At 56.9% G+C, this 12,103-nt stretch overlaps 1 protein-coding gene across 2 annotated transcripts in view; it reads right to left on the bottom strand.

Annotated features, from left to right (window-relative positions):
- CACNA1S (calcium voltage-gated channel subunit alpha1 S) overlaps positions 1-12,103 on the bottom strand; it is a 50,612-nt gene that overhangs the window by 5,703 nt on the left and 32,806 nt on the right. The window contains exons 27-37 of one of the 2 annotated variants that reach the window (XM_074925726.1): positions 11,683-11,841; positions 11,228-11,338; positions 10,643-10,726; positions 7,206-7,262; positions 5,122-5,250; positions 4,426-4,491; positions 3,866-3,957; positions 3,226-3,385; positions 2,555-2,682; positions 2,045-2,141; positions 580-682 (exon numbers count right to left, since the gene is read on the bottom strand). In XM_074925726.1, coding sequence (XP_074781827.1) covers positions 580-682; positions 2,045-2,141; positions 2,555-2,682; positions 3,226-3,385; positions 3,866-3,957; positions 4,426-4,491; positions 5,122-5,250; positions 7,206-7,262; positions 10,643-10,726; positions 11,228-11,338; positions 11,683-11,841 — 1,186 coding nt within the window. The remainder of the gene's footprint in view (positions 1-579; positions 683-2,044; positions 2,142-2,554; positions 2,683-3,225; positions 3,386-3,865; positions 3,958-4,425; positions 4,492-5,121; positions 5,251-7,205; positions 7,263-10,642; positions 10,727-11,227; positions 11,339-11,682; positions 11,842-12,103) is intronic. The other variant, XM_074925727.1, reaches the window with a different exon arrangement.

Here is a 12,103-nt window from a genome sequence, read left to right as displayed (position 1 = left end):
AGCCTGGCCACGGAGCTGCCCGTGTGACACGGCATAACCCAGAGCCTGGGAACCAGCTGCTGCGGCATCTTCCCAAAGCAGGGCTTTGCAACCCATGCTGCTGGCAAGGAAAGGGGGGAAAGCAACTCCTCCCCAGCACAGCTAAATTCAAAGAGAACCCATCCCCTTCCATTCCAGTCTGAGATTATAAACACAAGGGGAAACGCAGAGCTGGAGCAGGTGGTGCTGTGCTGGGGGCAGGGGGAGATCAGGCTACACTCTACAGGGTGGGAAGGGAGGCCAGTGGCTGCGCATTGTGCCATGGGTGGGAATTCGGTCGGAACTGCTCTTGAGCTGTTCAGGGTGGTTACACAGCTGGGGCTGCACTGGTTCACTCTTCAGGGCTGCAACACATGGGCCTGCAACGAATAATGTCCTGCAGGCTTGGCCCGAGCAGCTCCATCATGTGTCCACGGTCTCTGGTCTGATGAGATAATTCATAGCACGAAGCCGAGGGTGGCACCAGAGGCTCCAGCCCCAAGGGGAACTCCCCAAGGTTCCCCCCCTCCAGCCGTAGGGGCAGACAGCAGCAGCACTTACCTTCTGTCTTGATCTTGAGGGCTGTCCTCACCAGCGCAAAGAGGGTTGCATTGAAGGTGACGGTGCCATCACTGTTCAGGGGCATGTTCATGCACACGAGACGCTGCACAGCAAGCCCACAGTGTGAGCCCCGGCAGCAGCTCCCCACAAACACACAGCCCGTCCTGGCCACAGGGCAGTCACGCTGCCTGGGGAGAGGCTCCACTCCTGGCACTGATGAGCCCTCCCAGCCCTGCCAGCTCCACCCAGGCCCACGGGGCTCTGCACCACTGCTTGGCACCACAGGGGCCAGGGGCAGCGACATCCCCTGTCCTAACCAGCCAGATAAACCAGGCCAGGCTGCAAGGAGAGCCAGCTCAGATATGTGGAAATAACCCCACCTACGGGGCACCAGTGCCATGGGAGAAAATCATAGAATCATTTAGGCTGGAAAAGACGTTTAAGATCATCGAGTCCAACTGTAAACATAACACCGTCAAGTCCACCACTAAACCATGTCCCAAGTGCCATATCTACAGGTCTTTTAAATACCTCCAGGGATGGTGACTCAAATCACTTCCCTGGGCAGCCTGTTCCAGTGCTTAACAACCCTTTCAGTGAAGAGATATTTCCTAATATCCAAACTAAACCTCTCCTGCTGCAACTTGAGGCCATTTCCTCTTATCCTATCGCTTGCTACTTGGGAAAAAGAGACCAACACCCACCTCAATACAACCTCCTTTCAGGTCGTTGTAGAGAGAGATAAGGGCTCCCCTGAGCTTCCTTTTCTCCAGACTAAACCACAAGCCAGTGAGAGACATAGCACTGCTCTCAGAGAAATGGGATTAATTCCGTGTTTTGCTCCATACTCCAAAAAGTGCCCCAGGCTGCTGTGAGGGATCTGGGAACCAAACCTCCTAATGAATTTGCCCAAGAGCCATGAGGGGGGGTTACACCAGTCCCTGAGACCCTGCCCATGTCGTTTTACACATCAGCCTCACACAGGTCCTGGATTTGTGCAGAATGAGCTAAGCCAGGAAAATCGTACTCATGCTGATGTTTCCAGCTCCCTCAGTGCTATCAGCCCTTGGAAACAAACTTTTACAGCCCATTCGACGTGGCCAGATACTCAGGCCCAGCATTGCCTTCCTGTATGAGATGCAGGTGTGGGGCACCCCAGCATGGCTTGGGAGTCCCTCTGCACTGAGGGCTCCAGACACAGACCAACCCACTGGTGCCATCCTCCTTGGTGTGGGGGTGAGCACAGGCAAGTCTGAAACACATCAGCTCCATGCAGGTTAACAGCATCTCTCCACACCCCCAGAACACTCTCCTCCATTAAACACAAGAGGTCAGAGCACATGTATAAACCAGGACCCTGGGAATCTGGCTGTACCGTCACCCTTGGCCTCCCTGGGAGGATGCACAGACAGCTTGGGAAAGATGCCCTTGTTCCCACAGACCCTGCCACTGCCTTGGCTCTTACCTTACAAGCTACACGGTGAGGACAGAACTTCCCAAAGCCCAGGGGAGGCTGGATACGTCTCAACAGAGTTACTACATCCAAGTGTTTGATTCTGCCCCTGCAGAGGCAACAAACTGCATCAGCATGTGGGGGACAGTGGTTTGGGCAGGGGCTGGGTGGGTTCATCCTTGTGGCCTGTCCTGTGTTCCAGTGGTGGGCAAATCCCTACACTTCCCTATTCTCTTCTTGGGAAAAGCAGTTGTTCCCTGTGGCACCAGACAGCAGATAAAGGTGCACAGCGGCATGGGAAGAGCTGGCAGCATCACCAGGGCTGGATGAAGAGAGGACTGGAAGTCCTGTGTCCCCATACATCCTGATGGCTTGTATCAGCCCTGGAATGCCACCTCTGAGACGCTGGGATCTAACTCTTAGACAGTGCCACAGCTCATGCTGCCCTGTGTGTCTCAGGGCAGCCCATCCCAGGCTCCTCATGGCCCACCCCCTCCGTGCCACTCACCCCCTGTCACTCACTTGGCCTCGGGGTCGTACTCAGCCCAGATCCGTTTGAACTCGTCCAGGTGATGGGGCCCAAGGATGGACCAGTCGCGTGTGAGGTAGTCAAAGTTGTCCATGATGACAGCCACGAAGAGGTTGATGATCTGAGGGCAGAGAAGCGGGTGTGAAGGACCCAAGTTAGGGCAGGGCCAAGCACTCAGTAGGTCCCTGGGCAGGACAGTGACAACCCTCACAGCTGGCAGCATGGAGCAGAGCAGCGCTGCCCGTGGGCCCCAGCCATGGCCATGGGAAAACAGAGGCAGATGTGTTTAGGAGAAGGGGCTTGGGTTCCCCTGGAGCCAGGGGATGCTGTGGGTCACCCCATGCAGGGCTGGACCTCCCACCCAAGGAGATCATGTGAAAGACTGCAGCAGACACAGGGCATCTCCTCCCTCTCCACCCTTGCAAGAGCCAACACAGACAGATCTGGACAGCAGCACATGGGGGCAATGGGAAGGGATTAACAGAGGGTCCTGGGGCCTACAGGAGCGCAGTGTTGGGTTCACAGCATGTCTGGGTGGATGGGCTGGAGGATGATGCCCCTAGGAAGAGGGTGCTGTGGGCTCAGCCCCACAAGACGCAAGGCTAACTCAACACCAGACACTGTCCAGGGCCAGCACCAGGGTGCCAAAGGGAGCCCTGCATACCAGGAAGGCGCAGAGCATGTAGAAGCTGATGAAGTAGAAGTAGGCGAAGCCCGTGCCGCAGGTGTATTCCTCGCCCTCGGCAAAGTCTGACTCAGGGTCGCACAGCTTGCCATAGCTGCAATCCAGCAGGATCTCCTGCCAGGCCTCACCGGTCGCACACCTGGGGAGAGGGGATGCCGGCCGGTCCCTGCCTGTCCTGGGCACGCAGGGAGGGCTGCGGCCAGCCCCGCGCACAGGAACAGGCAGCCACTGGGAAGGGAGCAGTCAGGATCCTGGGCTTGCTGTGCTGCCGTGGTGAGTCTGTTATGAAGCTCCAAAGTGAAGTGTTTGGAGTCAAGGACAGCCTTGGGATGAGCTCGTGCTTCCCCTTGAGTCTCCTCACAATTCACAAACTAAAATCCAGTCTGAAACATTCAGAATAGAAAACCCAAAGTGCCCCTCTCTCCTGCAGCTCAGCTACACCAGGCAAACCAACAGCCACTCCTGAAATGCTTTCACTGCTGCAAGAAATTTTCTGTAGGGCAAAAAAGAAATCAACTACAGAAACGCTGGTCTCCCTCACTCCAAGCTGGTAGGTTCCCATGCTGACTCTGAGCCCAGCTCCCTTCTAGAGCTGCTTGCTCACCAAGACAAGACTGACCTGAAGAGCAGCAGCACAGCTTGTGGAAAGGTTTGGAAGTTGTTGTTTCGGTTGATCTGGGTCCCGTCCACCATGGCGATCTTCCCAAACATCTGTAAATCACATTGTCAGGTCCCCGGCACCCTTTCTCCTTGTTTACTCAGCTTTGGGTGTCCACAAAAGAGACTGAGACTGGGGTGTTGGTGCTCAGGGGCTCATGAGCTCCTTGGGCATTCCTGCCTAAGCTGAAAATGCCCCTGTCTATAGTGTACTCCATCTGGGCCAAGGAGACAAGGTCTTATGAACCAAGCACAAGCACTTGTGACTGTGTCTAGGTTGTGCCACGGACTCCAAAAGTGCTATTTTCTGCAGCCTCTGTTGCCCTAGCGGCAGCCCGGGGATGGGAGGAGGCTGATGGGGCTGTAAACATCCTTGGAGACCAGGGTAAATTGGTCCCACTGTGTTCAAAGTCCCAGGGAGTGCCCATCAGAGCACCTAGTCCCTCTCTGTTCCATCTCCCCAGATTGCTATCAGGCTCAGGGCATCTGTTCAAAACCAGATCTCACCCCTGTGCCTCTCACCTGCATCCCGATCACAGCGTAGATGAAAAAAAGCATCACAATCAGCAGGGCTACGTAGGGCAGAGCCTGTGACAAAAGGACCATGGCTTATGTGAGATACCAGCCCAGCATCAAGGCAACCCAGGGACAGGAGGCTGGGTCTGGAGCTACTGCGTGAGGCCAGCATCCCAACCTCCATGTGGGGAGGGGACAGCTTGTTTTCTGCCTGTTCCTCTACCCACCCTCCCACTAGCCCCACTCTGCAGTTCTCATGCATGACAGGCTTATGCCAACCTCAGGGAGTACTGGGTCTGTGCTGCTGGGATGAAGGCTGAGCACAACCCACAGATGCCCAGGGTTGAGGGAGCTGCCCAGGCTCAACAGCTGTGTGCTGAGATGCTGCAGCACACGCTTCAGCTACTCACTCAGTGCAGAGCCCAGCCTTGTTAGGACCAGGGCTGACAGGCCCTGCCCGCTTGCTCAGTCCAGCTCTGACACGTGGTGGTGTCAGCCAGGGAGACTCCCGACCTCTTCCCACCCGTGTTCTCCTACACAGCACAAGCCCTGGTCCAGCCTGACACCAGCAGCCTGCCAGCACAGGAGTTTTGCTCTGCCTGGTGAGGACACACTGCTCGCCCCGCTAGCCTGAGGATCAGAGCTTGCTGACAGCCCAGGGCATGTGCTTGTCTGAGAGGGGAGCACTGTTCCTCAACATACCTGGAAGGACTTGATGAAGGTCCACAGGAGGGTCCTGACACCCTCCCCCCGGCTCAGCAGCTTCACCAGCCGCATCACCCGGAACAGGCGGAAGAAAGTGATGGAGACACGGGAGTTGTCATCAGAGTCCTGCAGGCAGAGCACAACACTTGGAGGGCAGCGGCTGCTGATGCCTCCAGGCAGAGAAGGTGGGGTCCAGGTCCTGGGGGGGAAGAGTAACAAGATTCCCCCCGCCAGGCACCAGTCATGGTCCCCACAGCCCTTGCCTGCATGAAGGACCAGACTGTGGAGGGGATGTGCTGGCACTTTCCCTCCAGACTTCCCAGTGAGTTCCTCTCCCCAGCCCCACTGTCTCACATCTCTGGCCCACCGGCTGCTCAGGACGCCTGGTTATGGGTATGAGAGCACTCCCATTAGCTCGGGGGGTGGGACACTGCAGGGGATGGCATGCTGTAACGTGGGCAGGGAGAGCTCTGCTGTTCACCCCACGCCAGACAGGGCCACTCAAGGACAGGCTCTCACCACGCAGGTATCGTATGGGATGCTCCCACCTCAGGGCCTGTTTGTAAGGCGAGCTGTAGGCCAGGCACCAGGCACATGAAGGGTTAATGCTGGCTGTTTAAGCACAGAAGGGGTGGTTTGAGAATGTCCCAGCAGGGCCTTCATGGACCAAAGAAGGGACTGAAGGCAGGGTGGCTCTGGGCCAGTGCTGCCCAGTGTCAGCCCTACCTGCAGTGATGCCTACTCTCTTGGGGTGGCTGCAGATCCCACCTTGGAGGGGCAAAGAACCAGGTCCCAGGGCTGGGGACTCCTGCGTTCAGGACAAAACAGGCAGGCAGGAGGGGAGCCAGCAGGCACAGCTCGTGGGCTCAAAGGGCCAGGTTTTGTCCAAGAGCACCTGGGACACTGGCAGTTAGGAGATGCTGGGGGCTGTCACTTGATCCCTTGGTTGCTGCAGCATGGCACAGCCTCAGCCCCAGCCTGGGCCACCAGGAACCATCAGCGGACCCTCCCGGCCTCCACCAGGCACTGTCCACCCTGACTCCATCCCTGCTTGGGGCACCTTTTCTACTGCCCCTCGGCCTCCCAGAGCTTGGCTGCTGCCACTGGATCCCACTCACCCCCATCACCCAGCCCACCCACTCCCAGCTATTCCAGGGCAACAAAACACAGCTGTAACCACCCCTCCCAGCAGCTCTGTCTTCCCCAGTCTGGCATTTTTGAGTTCCCAGGGCTGTGCTGGAAAACACCATCCCCTCTCCCCACCTCCCTTTCTTTTGTTTTTTGCTCTCCTTGTGCCCAGTGAGCAGAGTGGTCAGGAACTTCTCATCAGCTCCAGTGCACCATGTCCCCACCACCGGGGCCTGGACAGTGCCCAGTGAAGGCCAGCTTGCCCTCCAGAGTTCCCAGCACCAGGGCCCTGGAACCCCTGGGAAGAGGCTCCAGCACATGGGACCCTGCAGTCAGCCCCTCCCCATTTTCAGAGCCCCTACAATAGTTCCTACATGCCAACCCAGGGCACCTTCACCCCACTGCAACACCATGGTGGTCTCCGCCACTAGTGCAAGGCTTGTCTCAGCCCCCGGCACAGGACACAGCCTGGGGGAAGGCACTAGGCAACAGCTGCCTCTTTAACCACTTCTCTGGCTAACAGTGTCAGAGGCTGCATTCATGCAGGCAAATCCCCTCAGGCCTTGCACTGACAGAGGGATGGTCAGAGGAACCAAGGCCAACTGCCCTACCCTCAACAGGCAGGGACACCTTTGTTAGATGTTCTGTTCAGGTGAGATATGGCGGTGCTGATGGGTGGGATGGTGGGAGGGCAGGGCTGGGCTAGCAGATGGACCCAGGAGGGCTGGGGAACAGCCTGGCACATCTCAGGGTGGGAAGGGGTATCTGCATGGGGGGTGTCTCGCCCCAAGTCCTTCTTAGCAAGGGGAGAGCTGCACCCCAGAGAGCAGCTGGGTCTGGCGTGTCTTAGTGACATGCAGGACACATGCAAACACCGGCCGCAGGCAGGCTGGCAGGGCCATGGGCAGCAAAGGGGAGGGGGTGCACCGCAAGCACATGCAGCTGGTATTTACAATGCTATCACAGCCTCCGCCCAGGCAGTACAATCCACCACTGGATGCAAGAACAGTCTGTCAAGAGAACAAGAGAGTCAGCAGAAGTGAGGCAGGAATGAGAGGGAGGGAGGGATGGGTGGTTGCAGAAGATGACACAGACACAGAAGAAAGAGTAAGATGGACACTGGAGACAAGAGGAGCACAGGGGAAGGACAGGCAGAGACCTCCCATCACTTGGGCTCACGGACAAAGCGATGTGACTTTTGAGGGGCAGAGACAGTAGATGGCTAGCCAGAGAAACACACTGATCATGAGGGACTTACCCACTTCTGTGCCCCACTGCATTTCACCTGCTGTGACATTTATGTCTGGGGCAGGGGTATATGGGCCAGGAAATCTGAGCCAAACCTTAGGACTGTATAGTTTTGCTGCCTCTCACAGACACCCCCGGGGCTGTGGCAGGTGGGATCAGGAGGCAAGGTGACCAGCTTGAGCCAACTCATGGCTCCTCTGCAGCAAGCCAGGCTGCTCTCAGCACAGCTGCTCCAACACCAAGATGAAACTGGTGCAGGTTTGCTGGGACAGAGCTCGGAGACTGGTAGTCCCATGTGTTGGGAGGAGGCAAACCATGGCCTGGCACCATTCACTCACTAACCAAGAGGCAGGAACTGCTGGTGTGCACACACACAGGGCACACACATTCACACGCAGGGGAGTGCTCGCTCACACACACACACAAACCCTGAGACTTCTCAAAGCTGGCTGGAGACACAGTCCTCTGCAGAGAGCCTAGGATACTCTGGGGCAGGGAGACTCCTTCCCAGTGCAGACACCAACACCTGAGCCTTGGTGGGGTGGCCCAGCCCCAGCACCCCCTGCACAGACCAGCCTCGGTCCTGGGGGCCCAGCCAGTGGCTGCAGGAGGCTTTGGGTAGGCTGGGAGGGTCGGGCCTTGCAAAGGGGCCAAGCTTCCAGGGCAGGCAGTGGCAGGAGTTACACAGCAGTATGGATACTGCCAGCCCCCTACACCTCAGAGCCTGGGGTAGCACTGCCAGCGAGGCTCCATCCCTCCCTCCCTCCTGTCCCAGACCCCTCAATACCCCTTGGGATCTGGAGAAACTCAATGACCGTGAGGACCTGGCTGTGGTGGCTAGCAGAGGGCTCCTGACAGCACAGCTCTCCCCACCACCTCATCCTGATAGCCACACACAGAGACATGAGGGAGGAGAGAAGAGGCAGAATGGAAAGAGAGGAGAGGACAGACTTTGCAAACCAGAGTCGTGTGCCTAGGTGCCACTAGGAATGGCTCAGCTGCTGTGAGCTGTCACCCACCATCCCTGCACCACGGGGCAGGCCTGTGTTGTAAAGGACACCCTCCTTAAAACACTGTAGCCCCCAAGGTCTGCCTGTGCCTGCAAGGTGATCTGTGATGGGTACAGTGGTGGCAAACAGCTCCTGGGGACCAGAGGTAACAGACCCACCTTGCAGTGACCTCTCAGCAGGAAGGAGACTTACTGGAAGGGGTGAGGTTGCCCCCCCTCCAATCCTAATCCCTCTGCACATCACCAGATAGCCAGATGGCTGGGAAAAACTTGGCGATGCTGGGAGAGATGTGGTTTGGAGAAGAAAGCACACAGAGGAAGGTTGGGGCAGGCATGAGTGGCTCTGCTCTCAGGAGGGGACATAGGAGGTCACTGGGGCATGAGGCCTGCCAGAGCAGGACTGCCTGTGACAGAGGTCCCTGAAGAGCTTGGGGACGGGGAGACCAGTGCTCTTAGTGCCCCAGCACCCAGAACTGGGGGATAGGACTAGTGAAGCTCAGGCCATATAGGATCATTCTTGAAATCCTGTCCGGCCCTTCTGCACAGCCCTGTCACTGCCAAGGGCATTGTGGCACACAGAGCACAGGGCCTGGGTCAGTCCCTGCCAGGGCAGCCAGGGCACCAGGCTCCTTCAGGTGCCTGTGACCTGTGTCCCTGGGCATCCTCACAGAGCCACGGCCAAGCCCGGCAGTACCCTGGCACCTGGGCCAACTGACCTTCTCCCTCGCTCCATGGGAACTGAAAATCTCTGCCTGATGCAGGGCCTTGAGCACCCTTTGAACTTCATTTCTGAGTAACAACAGGATGGGGAAGGAGGTAGAACACTTGGAAATGATACCCTACAGGCAATGGGAAACCAGATCACAGGTACAGAGAACTGGTGGTCCAAGGATGGGGTCCTGGAGGACCTGGTGACAGATGAAAGCTGCTGGCACTGGCACGAAATCTGGGAGCTTGTCAAGGCTGAGAAGCTCAGAGACTAGAGGATGGCAGTACTGACGTGCAGAGTTGTGCAGGGAGGAGCATGTTGCTGTCACAGGGGAGGATGGTGGATGGTTTTGCTCCTTCCAGCTCTGTGAGGCCTGGGCCACCCTCCAGAGAAGGTGACTGCCACCAAGGGCCCCTGATCATCCTCTTTTCCCTGGCACAGAGAACAGCTGAAGGTCACCCTGTGCAGGAGTGGCAGTGACAGCAGCTCTGCCAGACAGCCCTGCAGTGCACTGGAGCCGGCAAGCCCTGCTCCTGAGAGGAGACAGCATGCGAAGTCACTAGAGAGGGTTAATCTATAATCTACCTGATCCTACAGCTCCTTCTAGAGTTACCATCAGATCTGCTAAATGCAGCACATGTTCTCCCAGTGCAGAGGGGCATTTTCAGGGCTAGGCATGGGCTGTGGATGTCCCAGTGCTATGAAAGGCAGTGGCACGCTGGCTTCCTAGCACTGCTCTGAAAATGCTCCTAGCAGAGCACTTACCATATAGCCACTGCCTGCAGCCACCCAGCCACGCAGCTTATATGGTGCAGAGCTTCTGAAATAGTGTATCAGTTATACACACACACACACATATACAGTCAGTATGTGTATATGTATGGGTCACTGTATGAAGGGACACATGCAAAGCAAATGCCTTGAAATTTGACGTGTCTGATCTTCCCCCGGCATGGGACAGGAGTGTCCTGTAGGTACAGGAGGCTGTGGGAACCCTTCTTCTTCCCACCTGCACTGATCTGAGGCTGAACACGGTGACTGCCTGTCCAGGTGCACGCATGGGGAAGACAGGCAGGGTGAGTGGGCAGGGGCTGGCATTGCTGTTCATGGTCCAGTCCTGAGCGAGTGGACTGTTTTCCATAGGATCCCAGTGCCTATAGATCCAGGGGATGGGAGGGGGCAGTGTCTCACGTTGGCTGGCTGGGGATGGTCCCCTCTGTTTAAACGGTGTTTTAAGGTCCACAGGGCCATGGCTGTGATCTCCACATGCTCATGCCGCAGGCTGATCCTGGCTTGTCCCTCCTCAGCGAGGAGAGGACACCAGCATTCTGCAGAGCCACATTGAAATCCCTGTCTTGCCTCAGGCAGTGCTGGCACTGGTGCTCTGCAAGGACACCTTCATGCCTGAGCAGCCTGACACTTACGTCAATCTCGCTGAGGATGACATCAATGATGCTGCCAATCACTATGAGGAAGTCGAAGACATTCCAGGGATCCCCGAAGTAACCCTGCCAGGGAAAAGTCAGAGAAAAGGAGCAAACATTCAAGAGTTAAATCAAGAAGAGAGATGCTGGGGCCAAAAGGAAGGAGTGCCAGAAGGATCACCAGTGATCTCTGGCACCTCAGGGAGAGCCAGAAGGGACGATGGTCAGACTTTGTTACCCACTGGTCAATTGTTTTGTCCTGTCTTGCAATGGTGTGAAATAAGGAGGGTGAATTGAGGTGGGTAGACCTATGTCCCCACCAGTGACAGATAACCCTGAAGATGGGAACAATGTCCGGCTGGATTGGCTTGGATTTGGCTAGCAAGGGTAGCCCTGACAAACAGTAGTCCTTCTAGAAACTAACAGGACCTGCGCATGGGGGTCCCCAAGGGTGTCACAAGGAGTTTTCTGCAGTTGCAGGGCTGGGGGTGCTTGTACTCCAGAGATTCCAAATGCTGTGTAAATGGACTCCCTGAGCCTCACCTGAGGCCCTCTCCTGCTCTCCAGACCATGTCCTCCTCTCACCTTGACTTTAAAGGCCATGAGCTTGAGGATCATCTCCAGGGTGAAGAGGACGGTGAAAGCCACATTGAGGATGTCCGAGATGTGGTTCATTTCTGCAGACTGATTGTAATGCTGAGGAGAAGACAGAAGGAGCTTTCTTAGCCCACAGCAGGTCCAGCCTCTGTTGTGAGCTCAGAGGCATGTGCTGGATACAGGACTCGCCCCGCCTCCCCCAGACCTATGGCTCAGCAGTGGTCAGCAAGAAGGAAATTTTACCCCCTGCGGCCCATTCTCTGGGGTCCCCACATCAAACCAGTCCCACTTTGCCCCTATCCCCAGGAGCACACACCACAAGCTTTGCTGTGTAGGAAAGACCTCTTTCCTCCCCAGTTCTCTTGGAGGTGATAGGGCTGAGCTAGTCCATCCACTGCCCTGGACAACCCCCCATCACCCGTGGAGGGCACTGTACCCCTTACCTGCATGCCCAGGCAGATGGTGTTCAGCAGGATCAGGAAGAACATGAGGTACTCGAAGTAGGAGGAGGTGACCACATACCAGATCTGGTACTGGTAGGGGTTCTTGGGGATGTAGCGCCGCAGCGGGCGAGCCTTCAGTGCATACTGCACACACTGGCGCTGGGGAGGGGAGCACAGGTGTGACCCCACGGTGGGGCACAGGGCAGGGCCAGGGGCACAGGCCCAGAATCAGCACCACTGGCAACACTGCATGTCCCCACAGACACAAGTTGGATCCCCCCTTCTCTCCCAGCCCAGCCACACGGGCCAGGGACAGTGATGGTTCAAGTATCTGCTGGGCTTCCAACCAACACACCCCAGGGCACTCATATGGGATCAAGTTTCCAAAGCCACTGCTTGCCTCCAAAAGCTGCCATGCTGC

The sequence above is a fragment of the Athene noctua genome, chromosome 23 (genome assembly GCF_965140245.1).
Source record: "Athene noctua chromosome 23, bAthNoc1.hap1.1, whole genome shotgun sequence".
Lineage (NCBI taxonomy): Eukaryota > Metazoa > Chordata > Aves > Strigiformes > Strigidae > Athene > Athene noctua.
The sequence above is the reverse complement of the archived record's forward strand: the minus strand, read 5'-3'. Positions and strand labels throughout refer to the sequence as shown.